The 27653-nt window shown below is 43.7% G+C and overlaps 1 protein-coding gene across 5 annotated transcripts in view; it reads left to right on the top strand.

Annotated features, from left to right (window-relative positions):
* The window catches only part of PNPLA4 (patatin like phospholipase domain containing 4), a 78756-nt gene that overhangs the window by 8072 nt on the left and 43031 nt on the right, over window positions 1–27653 (top strand). For 4 of the 5 annotated variants that reach the window (XM_032620576.1, XM_032620577.1, XM_032620573.1 and 1 more), the window contains 3 exons: window positions 8885–8950; window positions 19180–19332; window positions 20275–22703. In XM_032620576.1, the coding sequence (XP_032476467.1) occupies window positions 8885–8950; window positions 19180–19332; window positions 20275–20415 (360 nt within the window). In that variant the 3' untranslated portion in view covers window positions 20416–22703. Of the gene's footprint in view, window positions 1–8884; window positions 8951–19179; window positions 19333–20274; window positions 22704–27653 lie in introns of those variants that run through there. The other variant, XM_032620574.1, reaches the window with a different exon arrangement.

Below are 27653 nucleotides of genomic sequence, written 5' to 3'. Positions count from 1 at the left end.
TCAGCTGATTTGCAAATAACAGTGCATTGCTAAGGTAATATATTAAATATTTTACATTTGAAAGGGTGCACTTCTCTTAGAAAAGCCAGGCTATTTTCTCCTTTTTCCTCTTGTGGGAATTGTAGCGAGCTTCAGGTGATACAGAGGACGCGTGTTTGGATACGGCAGCAGGCGATGGATTGAGAGACCTACAAGTTCCACCTGAATTAGATGATAAATGCATTGAGTTTTACTATCAAAACTCACGGTTCGAATTTTATGTTTGAATGATATGATTTGAAATACCTAATGAAATGTTGAGCTGACAAGTAAAATTACTTTGTGACTTAAGAGATTAGAATATTTTCACTCCCGTCTCTCACTTATACATTAATAGTCATTCCATCTTAGAAAAATATTTTTCTATAATATTATTATACTCTTGTGTAGACTTAAAAAATAGAAAGGGAGAAGCTGATAATCCATGCCTGAATTGTCACAAATTGTCAATGCCAACGCAGATATATCAGGCTCGCAGTGGTTGGAATACCTCTTCTTGTTGGTAAGAGAACAAGGCTGGGAGCAAAAGACTATCATCCTATCATGAAACAAGAGGGGAATTCTACCCACAGTTACTACCTTCTCCTTGAGTCTGTCCCTGGCTACTGTATCTACAGTGGCCGAGCCCCTGATGTTTCCTGTATCCCACCCTGATTTACTTACCACTGTTCCGCATACGAATTTTACTGCTCTGTTTACTTCGTTTTTGTCTATCTTCCTTCACGGGAGTGTAAGCTCGGGGTGGGGGTGGGGGGTAGGAGGGTCCAGGGACTGCTGTGTTCTGTCCGCTGCTGTATTCCCAGCGCCTGGTACAGTGTCATGTCCATCAACCTGTGCTCCATGAGTGAATGGGAGTGAATAAATCAATGAACGAAGATGGCATCTATTAAAAGAATGAAGAAGCTGGATCCTTCATGTTCAATGATCTGGACAAAATGTAATTCAGCTCGCTAGTGGCCCAGCTGGGACCACAGTCCAGGCCTCTAACATTCTGCTTGGTAGCCATGGCCCCCTCTCCCAATGCGAGATAAAATCACCCTCTTAATTCCTTTCATGTGGGAGTGTCGTGAGCTGAATAACGTCCCCCAAAGATGTCCACACTGTAATCCCCAGGACCTGTGAATACGGCGTCTCACATGGCAAAAGGGTTTGTATAGATGGGGTGAAGGTGAGGGTCTTGATGGGGAGGTGATCCTGGGTTAGCTGGGCCGACCCAAACTAATTTAATCACATGTGTCCTTAAAAATGGAGATGTTTGCTGCTTCTGAGACGCAGGAGCCTTTGTATGAGGAGGGCACTATGGGTCCTCCCCTTGACAGCCAGCGAGGCAGAGAGACCTCAGTCCTACAGCCAGTGGAACTGAATGCTACCAGTATCTCAATGAGCAGGAAACCAAGTCTCCCCTCAAGCCCGCAGGAAGGAATGCAGCCCTGCCAACACCTGAATTTTTTTGCCCAGGTGGATCCGGCCCGTGCTGGATCCCGACCTCCAGACCCTAGGATCATACATTTATTTGTGTTGTTTTAGCCTTTCGATTTGTGGTAACTTGTTATAGCAGCCATAGCAAACTACTGCAGTAAGCAAACAGGACTTTTTGATTTGCTTTGTTTTGGATAATAACTACTCAGAGAACTGGTGAAATTACTTGAGTTCATTGAACAGAAGAGAACTAGTTGGCACAAATGTATAATACCTTGTAAGGAGAATAATTGAATAATTAATATGTATCCTAGGTTATACAAGAAGCATTTTAAATGTTTAGTAGAATGCTCTAACCTTTTGCAGAAACTCAAAGAAAGGAAGGATAGATGGTTCCTTGACAGCAGATGGTGGCTATAAAAATGTATGAAATGTATGCCTGGAATACTCATGAGCATGTAGTTCAAAAAGGAAGACTGGTGAAGACTGCAGGAGGGAGGGAGAAGAATATGAAGGGAAAATATCTCCCCCTCCCCCCAACACACACACACACTGGGCAGTGACGTGCTGTGTTCTGATCAGAGGCCAGTGGGAGACCGCTGTCTGGGGTGGTAGTTCTGACCGCTTCATTCAGTGTCAGGGGAGAGAAGAAAGGCGCCGGCCACTCCCCCACTTCCTTAGCTAGAGACCGGAGGGCGCTGAGTTCCAGAAGCCAAGAGGAGAAGCAGCCCACAGTTTGTAACTGGCGTCTCCTGGGAGCTTTGCCTGCCTGGCTCTGATCCCTCAGCCTTGGGTTTAATGTCTGTGATCTTGGAAGTCTGTAGGTGACAGACAGAGATTAAGATTGAAACCAGAGGTAGAGCATGTCAAGGATCAATTGCTAGCTAGCCGGGACAGGAATATGGGAGAGTATTAAATATTGGTGATTTTTAATCAATGCCTCGTTTATTCCCTTAATTACTAGATTTTTTTTTCTTTTTAATGCCAAGCTCTTCATTATCCACCAGCCGACTGCTACCTTTTATTATAGATAGGCTCTCTGTGTACCTGAAAATCCAACTAGAAACCTGTATCTCACAGTGTGTGCATGGGTGTCCGTGTGTCTGTGTCTTGTTACACTGTCTTGGATTATCACTTGTTTTTTGTGCATCTCCCAGTGTTCCTGTTTAGGTCTGTCATTCCCTGATGGTGTCCTCTGAGGCTAATTACGTTTGAGCCTCAGTTTTCTCAACTGTGAAATGGAGATGAAAGGTAATCGGTGTTACCATGGCGAGTAAATTGAAGAAATCATGTAAAAGTGTGCTTGAAATCGTCAAGTCCTATAAGCTTGTTAATTACAGTGCATATTTAGTAAATGATGAACAAATAAGATAATAAGCCACACACATCACTGGTCAGCATCCCTGTGTGAGTGTGTCATGAAATTTTAAGGTCCCAGCTTTCTTTTTGCAGACTGGGTAGGCTTCACCCTTTCTTAAACATTTTCTTCTTTTACCCCTTATCTTTGTTCATGAGTAACGTGCTCACCTACATCTGTAAAATCTCGGGAAATGGATTATGACCAAGTTCTGCCTTTAGGCGTCTGATTTTTATACCTCTTCAACCATTGACCTGGTGTACATTCACCAATGTGCTTGTGTGATGATTCATACTTAAATTATATTAACTTCACTTTTGGTGGCATGAAAAAATTATTCTTTCATCTGATAGCTGCAGTGATAGTTGATTATTTTCTGAGAACCTCTTTGGATCAATGATGTGGTCCAATGACTCATTTTATTTGGGATTGGATTTCCATAGTATTTGGGATCTTATGTCCATGGTGATTTAACTCAGTGCTATGGTCTGAATGTTTGTGTCCCCCCCCCCAAATTCCTGTGTTGAAATCCTAACCCCCAATATGATGGTATTTGGAGTCAGGGGTCTGTCGGAAGTGATTAGGTCATGAGGGTGGAGCCCTCATGAATGGGATTAGTGCTCTTGTAAAAGAGATCCCGGAGAGCTCCCTCACCTCTTCCACCATGTGAGGACATAGAAGTGGGTTCTCAGTAGACACTGAATCTGCCAGCCCCTTGATCTTGGACTTCTGAGATTCCAGAACTGTGAGAAAATAAACTTGTGTCCTTTCTAAGCCATCCAGTCTGTGGCATTTTGTTGTAGCAGCCTGAGCAGACTGAGACAGGAACTTGGCACTGACAGGTGAGGATGCTGCTGTAACAAATACCTAAAAGTGTGGAAGCGGCTTTGGAGCTGAGTAATGGGCAGGGGATCTATGAGTTGAGAGGTGCATGTTAGAAAAACCCTGCGTTGCCGTTGGTGATTCTGGTGACGACTCAGAAAGAAAAAACCAAACCGTAGAGAGAGCCTCCATATTCTTAGAGAGACCTGGATAGTAAAGGCCATAGTGATGAGGTCTCAGATGGAAGCAACGAAATGCTATCAGACAATGGAGGAAAGGTCACCCGTGTTATACGTTGACCCAGAATAGCAGGATTATGTTCATGTCCTCGTGTTCTGGGGATGGTAGAACTTGCAAGTGATGACACTGGATATTTGATGAGGTGATTTCTAAGCAAAGTGTTGAAGGAGCAGCCTGGTTTCTCTTGGCTACTTAGAGTAAAACGCAAGAAGAGAGAAATACGTAAAGATGGAATTGTTCCTCAGAAGCAAAGCAGAACTTAAAGATTTGGAACATTCTCAGCCTGTGCATACTGAAGAGAATAAGAGAGCCTGTTTGGAACACAACAGGAGGGGTGTGGCCATCTGGCCAGATAACCCTGTGATAAGGAGGTTCCATGAGTTGGCCGTCTAGACAGAAGCCAGGACCTATATGTAGTCCAAGACCATGGACAAAGGCCATTCAGAGATCATCAGGGCAGCTCCCTTCCACCAGAGGCCCCCGAGTGCCAGGACCCCCGCCAGCACAGGGCACTGCAGAGACGTCCCACGAGGGCAGTGCCCTGCAGAGCCATGGGGGCGGGGCTCAGCCCCACATTGCCCCATAACCCCATACTGTAGAGCACTGATTCTAGCCCTGGGGAGCATCGGCCAGGAGGCCCAGGCACAGAGGCAAATACTCGTCATGGGTCCTTAGCAACTCCTTGATTTGTGGGCCCGTTTACATATTGTGCCCCGAATGTCCCAATGTATACATCTTGCACCTCAACTCACCCATTTTAGGCTCCAGATTTTATACTGGGCTGTCCTTCTTCAGAAGGCAACATGCAATCAGGAAATTCAAACATATTTCAATATTAGCCTCCTGCAACGCATACTTAGGGAAGTAAACCCTTTATTTACAAGAAAGTCGTATGCCACCTCCACAGCTCAGCAGGAATGGCTTTGAAATTAACCGTGCCACGGAGCGGGAGGGATAGTGCTCTGGCCCTTGTCTGAATTGGTACAAATCATCGAATTTGTGTTTAACACTGACGCCCCGTGTATGTGCTCTGAGATGGTCCTTTGACATCCGTGAATGCCCTTTGACACACATACGCCCAGGAAGGCGTTCCTGCAGAATGGTGTCCCCCCCACCCGTCTCCATTGCCAGGATGTCCTGAATTGCCTTGCACACGGCGAGCATACTCTTACAGCAAGACCTTCTCACGTTTAGCCCTGTGAAGGTGAAATAAGGACTGAATTTAAGATTGGTCATTATCTTGAAGACTGGGTAAGACAAATTTGAATCTGTCTTTGAATTTCAACTACAGCAGCAGGTTCTGAATACACAGCCAGATTCTCATTAAACTCCACAGTCAACTTTAGGCATAAATGAAACTGGTTGACGATTTATTCTCTAAGGAAGCCAGGCCACATAATTTTCTAAACACCCCTTTTCTATAAAATGTAAAACGAAAAAAGCTAATCTGAACGTGTATTGAATCCACACTTGGCAATGCTTTATACAGTTGCTACAGTAAGTCGCTGACGTTTATTTTTATCCTTGTGTATTTGGTGAGAAGGAAACAGAAAAAAATCAATGGTTTAACGTACTTGTAATTCTTAAAGTGCTGGGCTAAGTGACAGGGCAGGAACACTAACTAGGTCCCTGCCTTCTGTATCGGTGTCCTCAACCAAAACAGTCTGCAGACATGGCTAAATGTCCCCAGGGGGCTCAGACCCCCCCGCCCCCCCCCCCCCAACTTGAGAACCACTGCCCTAGATGTATCGATATTTTTTGGTGAGAAATATTTCACTGGAACACCAGTGAGGTAAGACAGTAGAAGCATGTTGAAGCATAATAGTACATATTTCATGAACTGTCTCCCGCCTTAGAAAATCCTGTTTGCTTGCAATAAAATGGCAGTAAGCTGACATCGAATAAGACAAGCCGCTTAGTTCCTAACTATCAAAAGCTAATTTTCCCACTAACCATAGTTTGATATACAAATCACTAGCCCGTATACACTATGACAGAACAAATACACCGATTTGGGGGGGGATGACGGGTATTTTCCAGTTCACCGCACTTTTCATGTCAGTTCAGAGGATTCTTACTGTTACTCTCTGTATCAAAGTAATTGGGTAGCATTTTTCATCTAAACAGCTCAAAAAGAGTTCTAAGCATTAACTTGTGAACTTCACATTATAACTTGACACACGGGAGGTAAAAAACCCACATGATTCTCTTTCTAAGGGTAGTGATTTTTTTTCTTTTTTCCTTTTTTTTTTTTTGCAGGCCACATGTCTGTTATAGTGAAGTAAGTCCTTACAGTTATAGAGTGTGTTTGGCTGTTTAAAGGCGTCTAAGTACTGTAATTTCCCACTATGTGTGCTATCCACAAATTGTTATCACTATGGTGCGGTGTTGCATTTTTGCCGAATAACTTCATTAAATAGCTGCATTGTGCTTGCAGAACATACCTAGGGTCTGTAACTATCTTTTTAAAGGAGTAGCCAACTGATGATAGGGCCAGATTAGTTAGGGTGAAGGCAGTGACCGTAACTGTGAACAGCCTTGCTCTGAAACATGCTCAGCTGCTCAGGTCGGGGCTACCAGGGGGCTGACGAGGTTGGGCCTGAAGAGGCTTGATTTCTATCCTGCGGGCCCCGCGGATGGATGTGATCTTCCGCAAATCACCGGAGGGGATGCTCACTCCTGCTTGGCGTCTTTGTGGAGAGGGTGTGGGTAACGTCATGGGGGCCCCACACCGAAAGCTGAGATTTTGAAATGAATGCCTAAGTGGGGGGCTCGTTTGCATTGACCCTTCTTAGAAGGCTGAGAAATCTTGTGCAAGGGTGTCTTCATACCATGGCTTCATGCTTTGCTCTCGACACCTTACAGTTCTGAATACCTGCATTTTCGCTCCACACGGGGCCCAGATGTTGTGTAGCCGATTCTGGCACCCAGCATCAGCCTGGCACAGCAGAGACGTGCAGTAGCACCTGGCACGATCCCTTCCTGTCTCCTGCTAGAGTCCCTCTGTTGTGCTTTGACACCATTGAGTTTGCTTCTACTCCAGTCTGAAGCCGCGCCATGCTTCTCGGGCCAGCCGTCAGGGACCCGTGGCTGAGGCCGCGCTGGCACCCAGGACCGATGCCCTGGCGCTCACGTACTCCAGCAGCATGGGAGGATGCTGTTTCCCCACTACGGAGGGTCTTCATTCCTACTGTGGAGAAGCGGGGGGTACCTGCAGGTATCAGCGCTGGCTGTGAAGGAGATGCAGACCCTGTCCCGTCGGTGGGATCTTTGGTCACGAGCAGCCACCGCATGAGAAAGTCTGTGCCAAGTCCCAGCGGTGTCGCAACACAGTTGTGTCAGGTCGCCGCCCACAGAGGAGTGTCCTATAGAAATCACGTTATGCTGGTGACTGGGTCTCTCATTTACTTGCACTTCAGAATAAATCAGCTATTTTTAAAGACTTTTATTGGCGTATCGTTGCTTTACAACGTTGTGATAGTTTCAGGTGTACAGCAAAGTGAGTCAGCTATACGTATACATGTATCCCCTCTTTTTTGGATTTCCTTCGCATTCAGGTCACCACAGAACATTGAGTAGAGTTCCCTGAGCTATACAGTAGGTTCTCATTAGTTATCTGTTTTATACATAGTATCAATAGTGTATATATGTCAATCCCAATCTCCCAGTTCATCCCATCCCCCCTTATCCCCCCTTGGTATCCATAGGTTTGTTCTCTACATCTGTGTCTCTGATTCTGTTTTGCAGATAAGATCACCTGTACCATTTTTCTAGATTCCACAATATGCGTTAATATACAGTATTTGTCTTTTTCTTTCTGACTTACTTCACTCGGTATGACAGTCTCTAGGTCCATCCACATCTCTACAAATGACCCAGTTTCATTCCTTTTTATGGCTGAGTAATATTCCATTGTATATATGCACCACATCTTCTTTATGCATTCCTCCGTTGATGGACCTTTAGGTTGCGTCCATGTTCTAGCTCTTATAAATAGTGCTGCAATGAACACTGGGGTGCTTGTGTCTTTTTGAATTATGGTTTTCTCTGGGTATATGCCCAGTAGTGGGATTGCTGGGTTTTGAGAGCAGACCTCACAAATCATACTTATACCATTCTTCCTTTGGGGGAAATGCCCTCTGATCTCTAAAGAATTCTAAGTGGATGATGTACAAATCATTTTGGGGACCATAATCCAGTTCTGAATAATATCTACTTGGAAAAAAAAATCTCGTGAACTCTTTGACAACAAACAGCCATGGAGTCTTCAATTATCAATTGAAGGATTGGAGCTTATGTATTCCATATCTAATACTGTATCTTTCAAAATAGAACACTAGCGATTTGAAAACTGCATTGCAGAATAAAACTTGCACATGTCAGAAAAGCTCCCAGAGCTCAGCTTCTTCTGTGGGAAGAAATGGTAATATTTTAAATGGCAATCTTTTTCAACTTTTTAAATGGAAGATAAAGTATAATTGGTGCCCCTCCCTGCCAGTGTCTCATTACATATCCAGGCCATGTAACTAACCCATGAAATGTGCTACATGCTGGTGACATAAATGAAAACATCCCCTGAGCCATAATAACCAGAGAGGTTTGTTTCTCTGGAAGATAGAGTGAAACTTTCAAATAACTCTTACATTGTAGGATAGAACATTGTAAAGAACTTACTTGCAACCTGTACACACTCAGGAATTTAGACTTACCTGTACTTTAATTGTGTAATGACTTGGCTGTCTACAGTTTAAGTGCCAGTATTACTCGGGTGAAGTGGATGGAGTTGGAGAACAATGACTTGTGCATATCTCTTTAAGGTCTTTTCTGATATCAATAAATGTTATTTTCTATTTAAGTGTGTCCCACTGTGCCCTTGAAATACATGGAACTTATTGTTATAGCAAATTTTTGTACATTTAAACGATTTTAATTTCATAGTAGGGGACATGAAATATATCGTAGGAGTGTTAATGCCTCCTTTCACAAGCTGTTTCTTTATCCGTCTAGGTCCTGTTAGCCAGCAGCTTTGTGCCCATTTACGCAGGACTAAAACCAGTGGAATACAAAGGGCAGGTAAGATGCTTACAACTGACAAATGATCAATAAATCCCGTGTTCATATGTTTCCTTCGAAAGATCCAATTGTACTATTATTCTGGTGGCTCCAACTCCATTTGTATGACTTGTTTCCCCATAGTTTTGTTTCTGTTTAGGAGAAAAAACAAAAAAAAATCAAGTGCAGGTGCTGTGGTGCACCCTATCGCCTGCACACCTGCACACACACACTGATAACCAGACACAGTATCTGTTCAACACACACCAGAGTTAAAAGTTGTGTCATCAAACACAGTAGCTATTTAATACATAAGCCGGAGACACGCATCTCAGAACCAAATGCAGTATCTATTTAACCCACGCCAGAGATACGTACTTTTTGTCATCAAATACACTGTCTCTTTAACACCTACTCAAGATCAGGCACATATCCATGGATGATTAATGCCATTTGTTTTATATATACATGATATGTACGTATTCATTCATAAATGTGTACAGGAAAAGCGTTTAATAGCTGTCTTTCATTCTTTCACTTTGAAGGCCCAGCAAAGGGCCTGTGCTCAGTGAATGCATGATCTTACAACCAAGGAATTGACTTTTGCAAATCTCTTAGCTAATGTGATTGGGGATCTGTCTGTGTTCTGACCTTGTCAGGCCTTGTGATTTTCTTTCTCTGAGTTTTCCTGGTCATTCCTGCCCTTTTCTGTGCTTCTCATAGGATCCTTGGCCCAAAGCAGTCTGCCCTGGGACGGTTGTCTCAAACGGGCAGATGAGGATGAGGTTGAGTAACTGGATGAGGCCATGTAGATGGACAGCCTAAGAGTGGACCATCAGGTCCAACTTGGACTCTCTTTATTACCTATATGCATACAGTACGTTATTTGCAGTGATGGGCTTACATGTTGTAGGCTAAAACCCTCTTCGTGACCAAGTAGAAACGTAATATACATTGAATTTTTTAAAGCAGCATAAAATAAACATAAGCTCATGGAAACCCAGGTGTTCTTTTGCTGTTGTTGTTTTGGGTTTTTTTTTTTCCTATTTTGGATACTGCCTCTCAGAGCTAGCAGATACTCAGTTACCAAGGAGTATGATCTTTGCTGTCATTTGAAAATTGGAGAGGTATCCCCCTTTACATAATGATTTTAAAGTAAGTTAAGTAGCATTTTCTCTTAGAGCCGTAAAAAAATCAACATTTGTTTTTACATATAAATTTCGAATACAGATGCTATCAAAATCAACTTTACATTATGATTATGAACTTTATGATCTGAAATGTAATGATTTTACTTCACGCTATTGCTTAATAATATATAATCATGACAGAAATGGCTAAATGGTAGAAAAAAATATGCAAAATGCTCAGGTGTTTCATGAGATTGTATATGATCATGAAAAGGGGACTCAGAATCCAAGAATCAACAGAATTTCTGTTGTGATAGATAAATTAAGAGATGGTGACAGAGAACGTGGGATGTAGGTATAGTAAGGAAGTGATGGAAAGGAGATGGGGGGGAAAGGAGGGATGGAATCAAGGCTAGAACAGAGCCGAGTCCCAGAAGCCTAGTATATTCTAAGACGATGCTGAACATTTCCTGTGTTTAAATAGTAATAACTGTATTATGAAGGAGGTGCAGGTGGTAATGGCTCCTAGTTTCTTCCAACATACACTGTCCTCTTCTTCCTTAGTAACAGAAACCCAGTTTTTTTCTGGGCCTGTTACCGTGTAGCTAAAAGGCCACATTCTGCACCTTCCCTTGCAGCTTGGTGTGGCCATCCCCTTACGTGCTGGCAGTGAGAGGTAGGCCGAATTACTGTGGGACTTACAGGAAGGGAGGTTGTGTACCTTTCTTTCCTTCCTGCTGCCTGGAACTTAGATGTGACGACCAGAGCTCTGGCAGCTGTTGTGGATCATGAGGTCACAGATCACACCCTAGATAGAGACAAATAATGAGATGGAAAGACCTGGGCCCTGAGTGACTTGAGGAGGGGGACCTTACCAGGCCACCTTCTGTATTTCTTTTATTAGGAAAAGTAAAACTTCCTGTTTTTATTGCTTTCTATTGGATGCATGAGAGTCCACTCCCATGTGCTGTAGGGATTATTACCCCCATATTTTACAGATGAGGAAATTGAGTTGTAGAAACATTCATTCACTTCACTGAGGTCACCAAGCTTAGTAAGGGGGCAACTTTCCCAGGATGATCTCTAATGTTTGCATCTGTGCTGTGCCTCTTGCTTTACTTTGCTTTGGTCATTCCTTTAAAAAAATATCTCCCTTATTTTATTTCTGTCCCGCCCCATCCCCACTGCTCCAGGTGTATGACCGGAAGCCTAGGAATAGTTAAAGGGTGAGATGTTCTCAGTTGAATTTCCTGCTATGTGATTGAATACTTAGACGGGGACATGAAAGGGCAGCCTCAATTAAAAGGGAATGCAGCACCTGGAGGTGTGAGAAAAAAGGGACCTTGGGAGGCGGGACACGGCCTTGCTGATGACTGACATCTGTGCACAGTTGGCACGTCATAATTGTTGAATAGAACCTAATGTCTCCAGAAAGCGTTCGGTTTACCTTGGGTGTTTAATGAAGTCCAGGAAGAGGGGCCCCTGTGCACACGATGATTGACAGTGTGCTCCTCAGAGACCTTGCTTCGTGTCTACAGCCACACAGTGGTGACTTGCCAGTGCCCTTGTGTGCTTGCTATGGACTCTTGTCAGGCCCCTCCCTTCCCCCAGCTAAATATGCTTTCTAGACCAGGTTAGTCTGTAGAATCGCTCCATTTTCAGGGAAATGCGAACTTTGCTTTAAATGCAGTGTTTTGCTGTGGGTGTGAGCTTTTCCTAATTCCATAAAACTTTGTGTCACGCTTTCTCCTGTTCTGGGTCTTGATGCTTTTGTGGAGGTCAGGTTTTGATTTGCTGGTGGGCTTTGGTGGTTTTTCTGAAGCGATGGAGGTTGCAGCAGCAGGGGGGCAGAGAGAGCTCAGCCTCACTTGGGTTTGAGGCAGAGCCACTGGTGTCCTGAGCTGCTTCTGCATGCAGCTCCTGTTCAACCGGCTGACCACTCATCTCCACGTCCAGTGTCACTTAGCTATGGAACATACTGGGTTTTACTAATACTTATTTGTGGACCTGATATTTTTATTGAAAAAAATCTTTTATTAATCATGTAGAAGTTTCATACCTTCATAAGATTTAAAATTGACTTAAGCCACAGTAAATAACAGCATGATTCCTTCCTAAACTGTCTACCAGTTGTGTGAAGTGGTACAACATCTTGGAAAACGGCTTGGTTTTCCTAATTTTTAAAATTAATTAATTAATTTTAAATTTTTATTTATTTATTTTTGGCTGTGTTGGGTCTTTGTTGCCGCGGACGGGCTTTCTCTACTTGCCGAGAGCGGGGGCTACTCTTCGTTGCGGTGCGCGGGCTTCTCATTGCAGTGGCTTCTCTTGTTGCAGAGCACGGGGTCTAGGCACGTGGGCTTCAGTAGTTGTGGTGCACGGGCTCAGTAGTTGTGGCGCACGGGCTTTGTTGCTCCGCGGCATGTGGGATCTTCCCAGACCAGGGCTCGAACCCGTGTCCTCTGCATTGATTGGCAGGCGGATTCTTAACCACTGCGCCACCAGGGAAGTTCCTGGTTTTCCTAATTTTTGAAAAAGTTTTTGTAGCTTTCTCTGGTTTTATCTTAGGAGACTGTTTTTAGCACCCTACTTATACTTGATAGTCATTAACAATTGAATAAATGGAAATAAACTGAAGTTCAATCTTATCATTTTGACCAGTGGACTTTCCTTCAGTGTACATGGCCTCTTTCCAGTGATTGAATAAGCTGTGGGCACGTGCTACTTTCAGAGCACGTTTTCACAGGTTCTGGTCATCAATGTGGAACAAGAATAAGGATTTTCAAGAGGAGGTCTCAACTGATCAGTTTTTGTTTTTGCTTTTTAATATTTATTTATTTAGGCTTTGCCGGGTCTTAGTTGCAGCACGTGGGATCTTTTCAGTTGCAGCATGCGAACTCTTAGTTGCAGCATGTGGGATCTAGTTCCCCGACCAGGGATCAAACCCGGGCACCCTGCATTGGGAGATCGGAGTCTTACCCACTGGACCACCAGGGAGATCCCTGATCAGTGTTTTTTTGTTTGTTTTTTTGTTTCATTTTAAGACATAGCATTAGTGTCGGCAAGTGACTGTTTTATTGTTATTTTGATATTTTAATCTCCGGAACTGTGATGCAGATCACAAGAAGAGCTATAGGTTTGTTTTTTGCTCTGAGTTAGATTTCAAGTAATATTTTAACAGTGTATTGTATAGAGAATATTTATCATTGTATTCTAGTCATTGAGCCTTTTGCATGGGTTATGAATTATTAATCTTTTCGTTATTGGCATATCTGTGGGAAAGAGAATTGTAGAATACTCTGTTACTATGTGTTTATATACAATTATTATTATTACAGTCCTTTGGCTTCTGTTTCTTCATGATTTAGACATGCCACGAGGATACATATCTCAATCACTGTCACAGCGAACGGTGGTGGCTGGCTGGGCGACCAGCTAGATTTGGCTTGATGGAACCCTGGTTATCAATTTACAGCTATGCTGAAATAGAAGCTCTTATTTTTCATCTGCTTTTTAAATTCTGCATGTCTATTTGATTTTTGAAAAAATAGGTTAGTTTTCCAGGGAACATCTTCTATTAATAAATAGCACTTGTAGAATTTCAACTGCTAGAGTTTTCTGAAAGTTGGGTATATAGAATGACCATTTTTGAGCAACCTTCAGAAATCCAAAAATTAAGTTGGCAATTTACCAAAAATCATTATTTAGTACAAGTCAGTATTGCAGGTTTTCTCAACCAGTTTTTCATTTTTTAAATTTTATTTATTTTCACCTATCACCCTTTCATTAAAAAATCTCCTGTTTCTTGTCCCCTCCTGTGTTTCTTCATCCCAAATGGTAGATTCTGACCTGTGTCCTGGGGGGTGGGTATCTATTTGACATAAACACACTCCCTCTCCCTTCTCCCCCTCCCCTCTTCTTCCCTGTCCCCCCTCCCCCTTTGTCCCTCCCCCTTCCTCCCTCTCCCCCTTTGGCCCTCTCCCCCTCCCCCTTCCACCCTCTCACCCCTCCCCTTCCTCCCTCTCCCCTCCCCCTCTTCCTCCCTCTTCCCCTTTCCCTTTGTCCCTCTCCCCCTCCCCCTTCCTCCCTCTCCCCCTTCTCCCCCTCCCCCTTCCTCCCTCTTTCCCTTCTCCTTTCCTCCCCTCCCCCTTCCTCCCTCTCCCCCTTCCTCCTCTCCTCCCTCTTCCCCCTCCCTCTCCCCTCCCTCCTTCCTCCCTCTCCCCTCTCCCCTTCACCCTTCCTCTCTCCCCCTTCCTCCCTCTTCCCCATCCCCTTCCTCTCTCCCCCTTCCTCCCTCTCACCCCTCCCTCCTTCCTCCCTCTTCCCCATCCCCTTCCTCTCTACCCCTCCCCCTTCCTCCCTCTCCCCTCCCTCCTTCCTCCCTCTTCCCCTTCCCCCCTCTCACCCCTCCCCCTTCCTCCCTCTCACCCCTCCCTCCTGCCTCCCTCTTCCCCCTCCCCTTCCTCTCTACCCCTCCCCCTTCCTCCCTCTCCCTCTTCCTCCTCTCCTCCAACCCCTCCCTCCTTCCTCCCCCTCCCTCCTTCCTCCCTCTTCCCTTTCCCCCTTCCTCCCTCTCCCCCTCCTCCCTCTCCCCTCTCCCCCTCCTCCCTCTCCCCCTCCTCCCTCTCCCCCTCCTCTCCCCACTCTGTTTTGAGTCATGCCCAAGAACCTTCTGTAGGCGTGACTGTTTGTTCTCTATATCCTGACAGCAAACAAGGTATGTTTGTAACTAAAATATTTTTTTTCAAACCTCCTTCACTTCCCTGGTCCGCTTCCCCTGGTGCGCTTCCCCTCAGCCCTGCAGAAGCAGCTCTGGTCTTCCCCGCCTCCACTGTGTCTTACAGTGTGTGAGGAAGAACAGTGAGTGTGGAGTGAATGGACCAGCTCCACCCCTTTTGCCAGCGTGCTTTCCAGCAGGGCCGGCAAATATTTTCTTTTTTTTTTTAAATTGAAGTAAAGTTGATTTACAGTCTTGTGCCAATCTCTTCTGTACAGCAAAGTGACTCAGTGATACACAGAGACATTCTTTTTTCATATTCTTTTCCATTCTGTTTTATCCCAGGAGGTTGGCTATAGGTCCCTGTGCTGTACAGTAGGACCTTGTTGTTCATCGATTCTATATATACTAGTTTGCATCTGCTAACCCCAAACTCCCAATTCCTCCCTCCCCAACCCCCCTTCGCCCTGGCAACCACAAGTCTGTTCTCTAGGTCTGTGAGTCTGTTTCTGTTTTGTAGGTAAGTTCATTTGTGTCACATTTTAGGTTCCACATGTAAGTGATATCATATGGTATTTGTCTTTCTGACAAAAGTATTTTTTTTTGACTTGCTTTTTGAGCAAAATACACTTGAAGCAAATTCAGCCCTGCATCGCGGTTCTATCGTGAGCATGTCGCAGTGTGGAGTGCACACCCAGGCACACACTGGGTGCTGTGGAAGGACTTGCTGGATGAACAAATAAGCCCTTTCAGCTCAAGTGCCCACCTCAGGTTTTAAAGTTTCCTCTTTAATTATGTAACAAGGGTTGCTGGAATTCGTGAGCCTCGCATGTACCCATAACATGTCATGTGTAAGGCAGAAGTTGACACGTACTGACAGATGAATACCCTGCCGGGCTTGGGTGTGACAGGTGCCATCACCCTTTAGAATAACTGCATTAGCTCTGGTTTCCAGTGCTGTCACCCTCAGAGGACAGTCACACTAGACCCCATACCCCACCACGGGGCACGAGATTTTCTTCTCTACTGAGCAGTTGTGTCTTCACAAGTCTCTGGGCTTAGGCAGTGGACCTTACCATGGAGCACGTTTAGAATATGGGAATCAAGGGTATTAGGACAAGTGACAACAACTGCGGGGACAGAAGCAAGTTTGATTGATTTATTTATTTATTTGCAGTATGCGGGCCTCTCACTGTTGTGGCCTCTCCTGCTGCGGAGCACAGGCTCCGGATGCGCAGGCTCAGCGGCCATGGCTCACGGGCCCAGCCGCTCCACGGCATGTGGAATCTTCCCGGACCGGGGCACGAACCCGCGTCCCCTGCATCAGAGGCGGACTCTCAACCACTGCGCCACCAGGGAAGCCTGCAAGTTTGATTTTTGAAACACATTTTGCCCAGGAATTTTTTTTTTTTTTTTTTTTTTTTTTACACATTTGGGCATTCCCTTTCCTTTGAGGATGATGGTACTAGGTACTGAAACTAACCAACACAGGGCAATGCTACCCTGGGAAGACCCATGAGGAAAATTTTGGAATCCTAGGACTCATGGCAGTAATTCCCAGCTTATGGAGTGCTTTGCTGTCCACGAGGTGGGAATGGGGGACTGACCTGGAGGAATGTATTGCAAACAGTCAGAGAATCATGGCCAGGAGTATATAAAATGCAGAATTTTAAACCGTCTGTACCACATGCAGTATATTTGCATGGAGGAACGTTGGCTGCTGTTGGCGTCGTTTCCAGCAGTTTTGCTAGAATCTGAGTGCCCGAGTGTGTGTGTGTGGTTGTTGGGAGTGATACAGCTCAGGAGAGCATGAGCCAGGAGTAAGATGCACTCTGCATTTAGAACTGAGCTGGTGGGGTTATGGTGACAGAGGAGTCAGTAACGCTGGAAACTGAATCAAGTCATTGGATAAGCTATATGTTTTCCCTAGTCATTTATCCAATCACAATAAGCTAACAAGAGCAAACGAAACTTGGAAAAAAAGATTTTCATGGGCTTCCCTGGTGGCGCAGTGGTTGAGAGTCCGCCTGCTGATGCAGGGGACACGGGTTCGTGCCCCGGTACGGGAAGATCCCACATGCCATGGAGCGGCTGGGCCCGTGAGCCATGGCCACTGGGCCTGCGCGTCCGGAGCCTGTGCTCCGCAACGGGCGAGGCCACGACAGTGAGAGGCCTGCGTACCGCAAAAAAAAAAAAAAAAAAAAAAAGATTTTCATTTCCCTGAAATCTCAGTCATTAGCCCTATGGTAGATTAGCACACTTCACAATTTAATGAGCCAGACTGCCCTTCTTTTCCTTAAGTTGAATACATCAGGTGAGCTCTCAGTTAAGTTATATGACCCTTGGTACATATTTTTAATTTCCCTTGATGAAACCTGTATGAATTTTTACATCATTGGTGAGATGTTCTAGTGAGGATAAGAAAGGTAATTTTGGAAGGTGTCTTTTTGTTCTCTCTCTAGGTACTATCCTATTCCAGAAATTGGTGTCTACACCCAAAGCAATCAGGGAAGAAAAAAAAAGCTCCAGGTCAATAAGGCACAGAACCAGATATCTGGGGGCCTTCTCACTACAAACCTCCCTTTTTTAGACTGTGTTTGTATAGTCGTGTGCGTGTGTATATATGTATGCATATTTCCACATACACATATTATACACAAACATATATGTGTGCTCTATAATAAACATAATTATATATGTGTTTTGTTCTTTTAAAAATAATGACAATAAGCAAATTATCTAGGCCAGGTTCATTTTAATCTAATCTATTTATGTTTTCTGCTCCACCAAAATGCTGTTCCCTGAACAGAAATTTTCAACACATTTTCACCTTTTATTTACTTACTTTTATTCCCTCTGGGGGGAGTTGGTGGCTGGCTGAGGCCTTTGTAAACAATGCTGTACTGATCATTTAGTAACCAGCTCTAGAAATCAAAACAAGAAAGATTTTAAAAAAGACATGTTAGAAAAGAGGAATGGACAGTTTTAACTGAGTTAAGGATGCTTTATTTTATTTTTTTATTTTAAAAATTTTTGGCTGTGTTGGACCTTCGTTGCTGGGCATGGGCTTTCTCTAGTTCCGGGGAGCAGGGTCTACTCTTCGTTGTGGTGCGCGGGCTCAGTAGTTGTGGCTTGTGGGCTTCAGTAGTTGCAGCACGTGGGCTTCAGTAGTTGCGGCACATGGCTCAGTAGTTGTGGTGCACGGGCTTAGTTGCTCCGTGGCATGTGGGATCTTCCTGGACTAGGGATCAAACCTATGTCCCCTGCATTAGCAGGTGGATTCTTAACCACTGCGCCACCAGGGAAGCCCCAGGATGCTTTATTCTAACTGGTTTCTTGCTCATCACCCCACCTTCTTGCTTTCTCCACAGAAGATTCTTCTGTGCAGCGTTCTCCACACTGTCCAGCCCCCGCTTTTTTTCTCCCATCACCTGCAGGGTATTCCCCATCAGATACAGCTGGGAGCGTTGGAACTTCAGTGTTGCATGTTTGCTTGTTTATTTATTGTTAGAGTTGATTCGGTTAACATGTGGGCTCAAGGAAAGATGGAGACTATTTTGCCTTGAAACAGTGTAAGGAGTATTATCTTTGTGTCTCTTCAATCCTTTCCCAGTGTACAATTCTGCACAAGCCTCTAGAAGCTTCTCTGACCTGCTCTGTCCATGCCTTTCCTTCAGGCTTGGGTCTGAAAGCACAGAATCTCTTCTGAGTAATGTTCCTGTTTAACACAGCACCTCTCCTCCCCAATTCTTCAAGGCTTGAAGACGTTACATACTCAGGAACCGCTTTGGAAATGGAAGGGTTTCTGGCGGTTCTATTTATTTTTAAGTTTGCTACAGAAAATGCCGATTTCCAGTTCTTAGGATAAAAGTAGAACCTCCTGGGACTTCCCTGGCAGTCCATTGGTTAAGACTCCGTGCTTCCACTGCAGGGGGGCACAGGTTCCATCCCTAGTCGGGGAACTAATATCCCACAAGCCACAGCAGCACAAACTCCTGTTTTGGGGACGGTTTGCTCAGTGTCAGAGTAAACCTGGCTTTGCATTCTGATTAGATAATGAATCCCAGCCTAATTACACATGGCTTCTTATGCAAGCACCGTCATCAGTAAAAATTTAGGTACTTCTTATGTGAAATGATCTACTTAAAGCTTTTAAACAATTGGAGAGACTTCTTGATTCCGTTCAGGGTTCTTATTATATGGGTTAATGATATGCATACAAAGATTTGCTTTGCTTCCAAAACAAATCTGATCTGATGGGTCCTGATAAATCGTAAGTTAAGGGCGTTCCCAAGGCATGCCTTGTTAGAAGGAAAGAGTCCTTTTGGGGAAATGCCTGCTCGTTTTCTTCACGTGGGAGGGATGTTGTCGACAGGTGCTGATAAGCGGTGTGCTTTCCACAGAAATGGGTAGACGGATGCTTTACCAACAGCCTGCCCCTCCTGCCTGTAGGCCGGACAGTGACCGTCTCAGCATTCAGCGGGAGAGTGGACATCTCCCCGCAGGACGAAGGGCCGCTGGATTTCTATGTGACCATAGCCAAGCAGGACATACTGGTGAGTAATGATGTTCACTGATAACTGAAGACTCATCTCCGAAAACTTTCCACATGCTTCCAGAACTTCGGCAACTCAGTTTTATATACAAATTGCACAAAGATTTTAAATAATCTACATGTGTCATGCATATGGACATGACTGTTACTATCAACAGTCCATTTGTGAAACATTTTCCATTCCTTCACTTATTTTTCAGGTCAGTATACTGGGCAGGATTTCAGTGCACTTTTTTTTTTTTTTTTTTTTTTTTGCGTTACGCGGGCCTCTCACTGTTGTGGCCTCTCCCGTTGCGGAGGACAGGCTCCGGACGCGCAGGCTCAGCGGCCATGGCTCACGGGCCCAGCCGCTCCGCGGCATGTGGGATCCTCCCAGACCGGGGCACGAACCCGTGTCCCCTGCATCGGCAGGCGGACTCTCAACCACTGCGCCACCAGGGAAGCCCTCAGTGCACTTTTAAATTAGATCACTTAATTGTTTTAAAAGATGGCAGGAATTAAGTAGGTAAGAGAAAAACTTAGGACCTAACAGAATAACTTACATAAAAATGTGGATTCCCTTAATCTCGTCGAATAGCTCTCAACAGGAGGTGATATTGTACGCAGGAGACACTGGCAGTGTCTGGAGACGGTTTTGGTCATCACGTCTGGGGTGTGTGCCGGCATCTAGTGGGTGGAGCCCGGGGATGCTACTCAGCATCCTACAGTGCACAGGACGGCCCCACCACAAAGAAGCATCTGGCCCAAAACGTCAGTGGTCCCCAGGCTGAGAAACCCTCATGCAGTGTATGGGTGGGGGTGAATTTTTAAATTTAATTTTCTTCCTCCTGATTTTTTTTAAATTGCTAATAGCATCTATGATAAGAAAGCTTCGGTTACAGAGATGATGTCCATTTACCTGTACCGTAATATCCTCCAGCTTCCATTTGTCTTTCTATCCTAGTTGTCCACGGCAAACTTGGTGAGGCTTCACCAAGCCCTTTTCCCACCAAGCGAGACGATAATGGAATCACTATATCATCGTGGCTTTGATGACGCCATCAAATTTTTACTTAAAGAAAGTTGGTTTGAATACAACGCTTAAAACTTTACAACGCAAAACACATTTCAGACCGTTCTTGATGGAGGTTTCTAATCCTTTTTTAAAAGCCTATCATAACTCTCTATCTGTTTTGTTATTAGTTTTTGTAATATTTGTAATTTTTAATATTTAAATCATTACTTGGTGCAAGGAAATGAGGCATTTTGGTTGAATTTGGCAGCGTCATTAAGAAGGTTACACTCAGGTGACGAGGAATCGTTGTAAGAGAACCACCACATCCTTTGAAAGCCCGCTGGGAATGTAAGGGGTTCTCTGGGGAAACCGTGGAATGCTGAAAATGAGGTTCGTGGTGCACACATTCTCTGCACAAATAACGTGGAAGCACCCTTCAGACGTGAAGCACGGGCGTTTCCAGGAGACACCGGTGTCCTGTAGTTCCAGAATGGAAGGAAGCATGTTCTCAGGCTGCACCCCACTCCCTCTCAGGTGGGCCAGGAAGGATGTGAGAAATAGCATCATGAAAGGCCTTTAACAAGGGGTGGAGCAACACAGGCTTGCTTTTCCTAGGTGTGTACAGTTGTTCCTGGGGTGGAGGTAGAAAGGTGAATAGCAGAGAGTAACCGGAAGCCCAGAGTTTGAAATTAGGTATGTCTTCCTTAGCCCTCGCCCTCCGGAAACCTGCTCGCCAGCTCACGTCATTGTCAGGCTCTTCTGACACCTCCCTGTTGTTAATATTCTCTGTCCTTACCTCCCCAGCTCTTTCTCTGTCCTGGTTTCTCTGTCTTTCTCTCCCTATTCCTTCAAGGCCATACTTCACCAATTGTTCAGCCATTACTCTGTGTACCAGACATAGGTACTCTAAGAACTTAAATGGATAAGATACTACTAGACATGAAGAGCCAAGTCAACCAAGTAGCCTAGCAAATAACAATTCAATCCAGAATCATCATTCCTTCATTATTTTTAAATCATGCTATACTGACCCCAGCTCTTCCATTTTTTGAGTAGTTGTCCTGTCACTTGAGGACTCATGTGTGGGTTTACACTGACTCATCTACACCCGTCTTAAATCTTAACTCGTTTTCATGGTGCTTTCCCAAGCAGGAACTCTTAATTACTATGAAGCAGTGAGACACAAACCAGTTTAATTGCATGTCTTTAATTGTTTTGCATTTCTCTTTTTACCATTTGAAACCATTCTTTAAGTCAATTTTATGGTTCTTGCCCAAAATACACAACTTTTAGCACAGAAACACCAACTACTGCTTGCTTTCTTACGAGTCATGCCAGGACTCGGAGAGTAGTGATGTTTCTTGGGGGTCTGTGTTTTTTCCTACTCTGGCAAACACGTAGTTAAATCTTAATATGTTGTTCTCATAAGTGACTTGAAGTGGATGGATTCTCCGTTCTTCCATCTGTTTATTCACTAGATTTTCCCCTTACCTGTTATTTTCTGCGAATAATCTATTTGTATGCTATTTCAGTAAATTACTTATCGATTCCTCCCCGAGCAAAACCAAACCTTCATATGTTAGGCTTTTAAAAACTATATCGTACCTTCTACATATGTCTTTGACCATGTGAGTGGATGGTACTTGCCTTGAAAAATCCTGTAAGATGGTGGAAAGATGGGTCTGCAGGGCAGCAACTTTCTAACACTTGGGAGACGTGGCACCGTAATACAGCACCTCATCTGTTGCATCAATGTCCTCCAGGTGTGCTGTGCCATCTCCTCACCTGAGGCCTGTCACAGCCCACGCTGCGTGGTGGCTACGGAGCATCCTCATGCAGCTGTAGTAACAGAAACGGGCGCTAACGACAGGGTGCCCATGTTATTGGGACCAGCCCTTCAAAGCGCTGTAGCGCTGGTGTATGGAACATCTGAAGAGACTTTCTGACCCAGTTCCTGATAGGTTTGCTCGGTAATTACTGGGACTGGCAGCTTGATAAGTGCCCATTTCCCTGTTGGAGTAATTTCCTAATATCTTTGAATCTGTCATTTAAAATTTCATTAGTCTTCTCTTCAGTAACAGTCTCTACTTTGTAACTATGGTAACCCACTGCTTCCACTGACAATTAGAGAAAATAGATTTGGTTTTGAAGTTAAGTAATGTGCGAAAGAACCAAGCAGTATATTTAAAACAAAAAAACAAAAACCCCCCACAAAACTCTCTTACATTCTGGTTTCCCAATATGGGGCATTGTGTGTGCATATGAGAAGCTTGCAAAGAAAGAGCTGTGAGGCTCTGAGCATTGAATTATGATTCTAAACAGACATGGGCAGTTAACATGGACACATTTCATTTATGCTGCTTTTTTCCCTGATGACTAAAACACATACATATAATTACACACACATATATATATATATATAAGTCATAGAAATGTTTCTGGATCTAGGGCATTACTTTTAACAGTTGAGGAACCAATGATTAGGGAAATTCGGGGTTTTGAGGTTTTTGTGGACTGAGTTATGTCTACACTATAGCAAAATAAAACTGAAATTTGAAGTAATTATCCACATAACTTGAAGTGGGAGGAAAAGCAATTACTGCAGATGAGGAAAAGTGGATAAACTTCAGTAATCATAATAATTGCTATTATATACGAGTAACAGTATTATTTCATTATAACTTTATATTATAGTACTGTTAAAAGTAGTTATTATCATTGTTCACAGATTGACAGTTTAGGTGGGCTGAATTCATGTAATTGCTCACCTCTGCACTTACTTTTGCCCCTATTGACACAACTCAAAGCTTTGCTGACTAAATGCTAATACATATAGTTATATATCCTCACATACGTCCCCTTGGGATAATTCTTCTGCTCTCTCTCTTTTTTTTTAATATCCCTTTCTCTTGACGGACTTCAAGAGGGGCAAGAATAGGATTCAATCTTTTCCTTGTTATATATAGAAAGCATCTCTGAATATGCAGTCTTGCACAACTCATAATAGCATATCCAACTTGATCTTGAAATAAGGTAAAGGTAGTTTGTTGGAAGCACAGGCGAGGGAAGGGATGCATTTCGCTGCCACTTCTCATGGCTCCTTGCACGGGATGCACAGAAGCAATGGTAGTAGACGGAGGATGTTATCATCCCTAGCAAGGCATCTTAGTCTATTCAGGCTGCTGTAACAGAAAACCACAGACATTGCTCCCTGTTCTAAAGCCTAGGAAGTCCAAGAGCAAGGCACTGGCCGATTCACTGTCTTCACATGGTGGAAGGGGTGAGTAAGCTTTCCAGGTCCTTTCTTAAGGACGCTAATCCCATTCATAAGGGCTCCACCCTTGTGATCTAACCACCTCCCAAAGGCCCCACTTCCTGTTACCATCACCTTAGGGGTTAGGATTTCAACCTACGGTTTTTTTGTCGGCGGGACACAGACATGCCATCTGTAGCTCAAAGGGAGGTAGATTTGCTGCTGTACAACGAGGGGAGGGAGGAATGTCCATGAAACCCAGGTAATTCCCTTGGGTATCCCCTCTACTACCATCACTAGTGGACTAGTTAGTGGAAAACTACTGCAACTGTCTATGGCAGAAGCAAGAGTACAGATCAGTCAGGACTGAACATTTGGGTCATTGCACTGGAGGACGGGCTCTGATCACCAGAGGTGTGGGTGGAAGCAGAGAGAGTGCGTGATGGAGAATGAGTGAGCGGAGTGAGACTTGGCTGAGGAGCAGTGACACAGCCACAGGCAGGTACCCTGCAGCACAAGGCAGGAGCAGTGCTCTGGGACGGCCAACCTGATGCAAGACAGTCAATCCTTGGCACTGTTCAGAACCCCGGGCCTCCATCACTGCTGACTGTGGGAGCCTCCTGGTCATGTCCTTTGAGTGCACTCTCTGTGTGACTGTATTTATTTGGCAGCAACCACCTGGCTTGTGGGAACTCAGTTCCCTGACCAGGGATTGATCCATTGAAAGTGAAAGGGCGGAAACCTCATCACTGGACTGCCAGGGAATTCCCTCTCTCTGACTTTAAGATAGCCAGAGCCACTGTCTTCTACTTGCTACCCAAGTATAGTTGATATAGTTAAAATGCATCAATTCCTCCTCAACAGCTAGGGAAAAAGTAGATGAAGCCTTGCAAATTATCTTTCGCATAATGTCTTGTGTTTAAAAATCCCTGTGAAAGGAAGCAGGCTTTTACGGTAGGATATCTGTCTTCCTAAAGCATTAAGAGGTTGGTAAACACAAAAGGATTTCAATTAGGTTGTCAGTTACAGAGACAGAGACTCGCCATTTGTCTCCGAATGAGGGGTGTGATGCTTCATTGGAATTTACATGCAGGATGAGGAGAACCATCATTTGAATATGATAGTTTTAACACACTAAAGCTGAAGGACGTTGTACGGGCTGCTCTACTATCATTCTTCATATTTCACTATCAAGTGTGTTGTTAGATTAGCAGCTTTGCAAATCCCTGCCTAGCACACTGAGAACTGAATACGTGATTGAATTTGAACGGGTTTTCCCGTTTCACAATCCGAAAACTTGTTTCCAAACACAGTAAGGTTGTTTGATTGCCCGTTATAACCACCCCGTATATTGTGATGCTTGGTACACCATTCTCTTCAGAGATTTCCAACCTCTTTTTTTTTTTTTGTAAATAAGGTTTTTTAAAATTAATTAATTTAGGCTGCATTGGGTCTTTCTCGCTGTATGGGGCTTTCTCTAGTTGCAGCGAGCGGGGGCTATTTTTCGTTGTGGTGTGCGGGCTTCTCATTGCGGTGGCTTCTCTTGTTGCAGAGCACGGGCTTCAGTAGTTGTGGTACGTGGGCTCAGTAGTTGTGGCTCGTGGGCTTTAGAGCGCAGGCTTCGTAGTTGTGGCACATGGGCTTAGTTGCTCTGCAGTATGTGGGATCTTCCCGGACCCCGGCTTGAACCCACGTCCCCTGCATGGGCAGGCGGATTCTTAAACACTGCACCACCAGGGGAGTCTGTAAATGTCCAACCTTGCTTGAATATGACCTACTTTATATGGTGATCCAATACCTATATGCGTATATTTTACATACACATATGTATACATAAATTTAAAAATAATTTTATAAGACAATACTCTCATTATGTGTAATTCTTTTTGATATTTTTTATTAAAAAATATTATCATGACATTTAAATGACTTCACAGCTGCTAACAAGTCAGGAGCTAGAGTCTGAAAACACAATTCTAACCAACTTTTAGAACATCAGAGTCACTGAGGTTCTCAATTTGTGTTTAAAATGCCTTTATTTAAATTTAAAAAATCACCCTTCATATATGGCATGGTAGAATAAATAATCAGTACTATGTTTGAAATATTTATTTCTTCTCTCACCCTAAGTTCTTTTTCTGTCTGTGTGGGATTTTTTTTTCTTTATTCAAACAGAAAGTCACGAAAATTACAATCATCCTCACCAGTTCACTCAGTCCCATTTAATTATTTTTTTTCATCTTGATCTTTTGTTAGCACTTTTATGAATTCATCAGTCTTCCATTAGAGTTCTGAAAACGCTTATTCATTCAGTTCAGCAGTATGGTCAGTTACTGGAAACCTGTACTTGTCACAGTCTTTTCCATGAATTCCTTGAAGATGAAACCCTTTTATAGGAACATTTTTGCAAAAGCATCAGAGTACACCCAGAACAGTCTGTAAATGACAAAAGACTTAAAAGTGACCATGGTTAAATATTTGATGAAAGTTCATAATCAACTGACAAGGAAATTTAGTTATTTCTGAGATATACATTTTAAATAACTAGAATTATGACATATAACATATCAGAACATATAAGACTTTTAGAAATTTCATGTAATGCCTGAAACATTTATATTAACATATTTCCATACAAATAACCCAAAGAAAGTTTAGTATTAGTTGTTTTTTTGTTTGTTTTTTTATACTGCAGGTTCTTATTAGTCATCAATTTTATACACATCACTGTATACATGTCAATCCCAATCACCCAGTTCAGCACACCACCATCCCCACCCCACCTCAGTTTTCCCCCCTTGGTGTCCATACGTTTGTTCTCTACATCTGTGTCTCAACTTCTGCCCTGCAAACAGGTTCATCTGTACCATTTTTCTAGGTTCCACATACATGCGTTAATATACGATATTTGTTTTTCTCTTTCTGACTGACTTCACTCTGTATGGCAGTCTCTAGGTCCATCCACATCTCAACAAATGACTCAATTTAGCTCTTTTTATGGCTGAGTAATATTCCATTGTATATATATGTACCACAACTTCTTTACACATTCATCTGTTGATGGGCATTTAGGTTGCTTCCATGACCTGGCTATTGTAAATAGTTCTGCAATGAACATTGGGGTGCATGTGTCTTTTTAAATTCTGGTTTTCTCAGGGTATATGCCCAGTAGTGGGATTGCTGGGTCATATGGTAATTCTATTTTCAGTTTTTTAAGGAACCTCCATACTGTGCTCCATAGTGGCTGTATCAATTTACATTGCTACCAAAAGCACGAGAGGGTTCCCTTTTCTCCACACCCTCTCCAGCATCTGTTGTTTGTAGATTGTCTGATGATGCCCATTATAACTGCTGTGAGGTGATAACTCATTGTAGTTCTGATTTGCATTTCTCTAATAATTAGTGATGTTGAGCAGCTTTTCATGTGCTTCTTGGCCATCTGTATGTCTTTGGAGAAACGTCTGTTTAGGTCTTCTGCCCATTTTTGGATTGGGTTGTTTGATTCTTTAATATTGAGCTGCATGAGTTGCTTGTAAATTTTGGAGATTAATCATTGGCAGTTGCTTCATTTGCAAGTATTTTCTCCCATTCTGAGGGCTGTCTTTTTTTAAACATCTTTATTGGGGTATAATTGCTTTACAATGGTGTGGTAGTTTCTGCTTTATAACAAAGTGAATCAGTTATACATATACATATGTCCCCATATCTCTTCCCTCTTGCATCTCCCTCCCTCCCACCCTCCCTATCCCACCCCTCTAGGTGGTCACAAAGCGCAGAGCTGATCTCCCTGTGCTATGCGGCTGCTTCCCACTAGCTATCTACCTTACGTTTGGTAGTGTATATATATCCATGCCTCTCTCTCGCTTTGTCACAGCTCACCCTTCCCCCTCCCCATATCCTCAAGTCCATTCTCCAGTAGGTCTGTGTCTTTATTCCTGTCTTAACCCTAGGTTCTTCATGTCATTTTTTTTCTTAGATTCCATATATATGTGTTAGCATACGGTATTTGTCTTTCTCTTTCTGACTTTCTTCACTCTGTATGACAGACTCTAGATCTATCCATCACATTACAAAT

The sequence above is a fragment of the Phocoena sinus genome, chromosome X (genome assembly GCF_008692025.1).
Source record: "Phocoena sinus isolate mPhoSin1 chromosome X, mPhoSin1.pri, whole genome shotgun sequence".
NCBI lineage: Eukaryota > Metazoa > Chordata > Mammalia > Artiodactyla > Phocoenidae > Phocoena > Phocoena sinus.
Note: the sequence above shows the minus strand (reverse complement) of the source record. Positions and strands in the feature narration are given on the sequence as shown.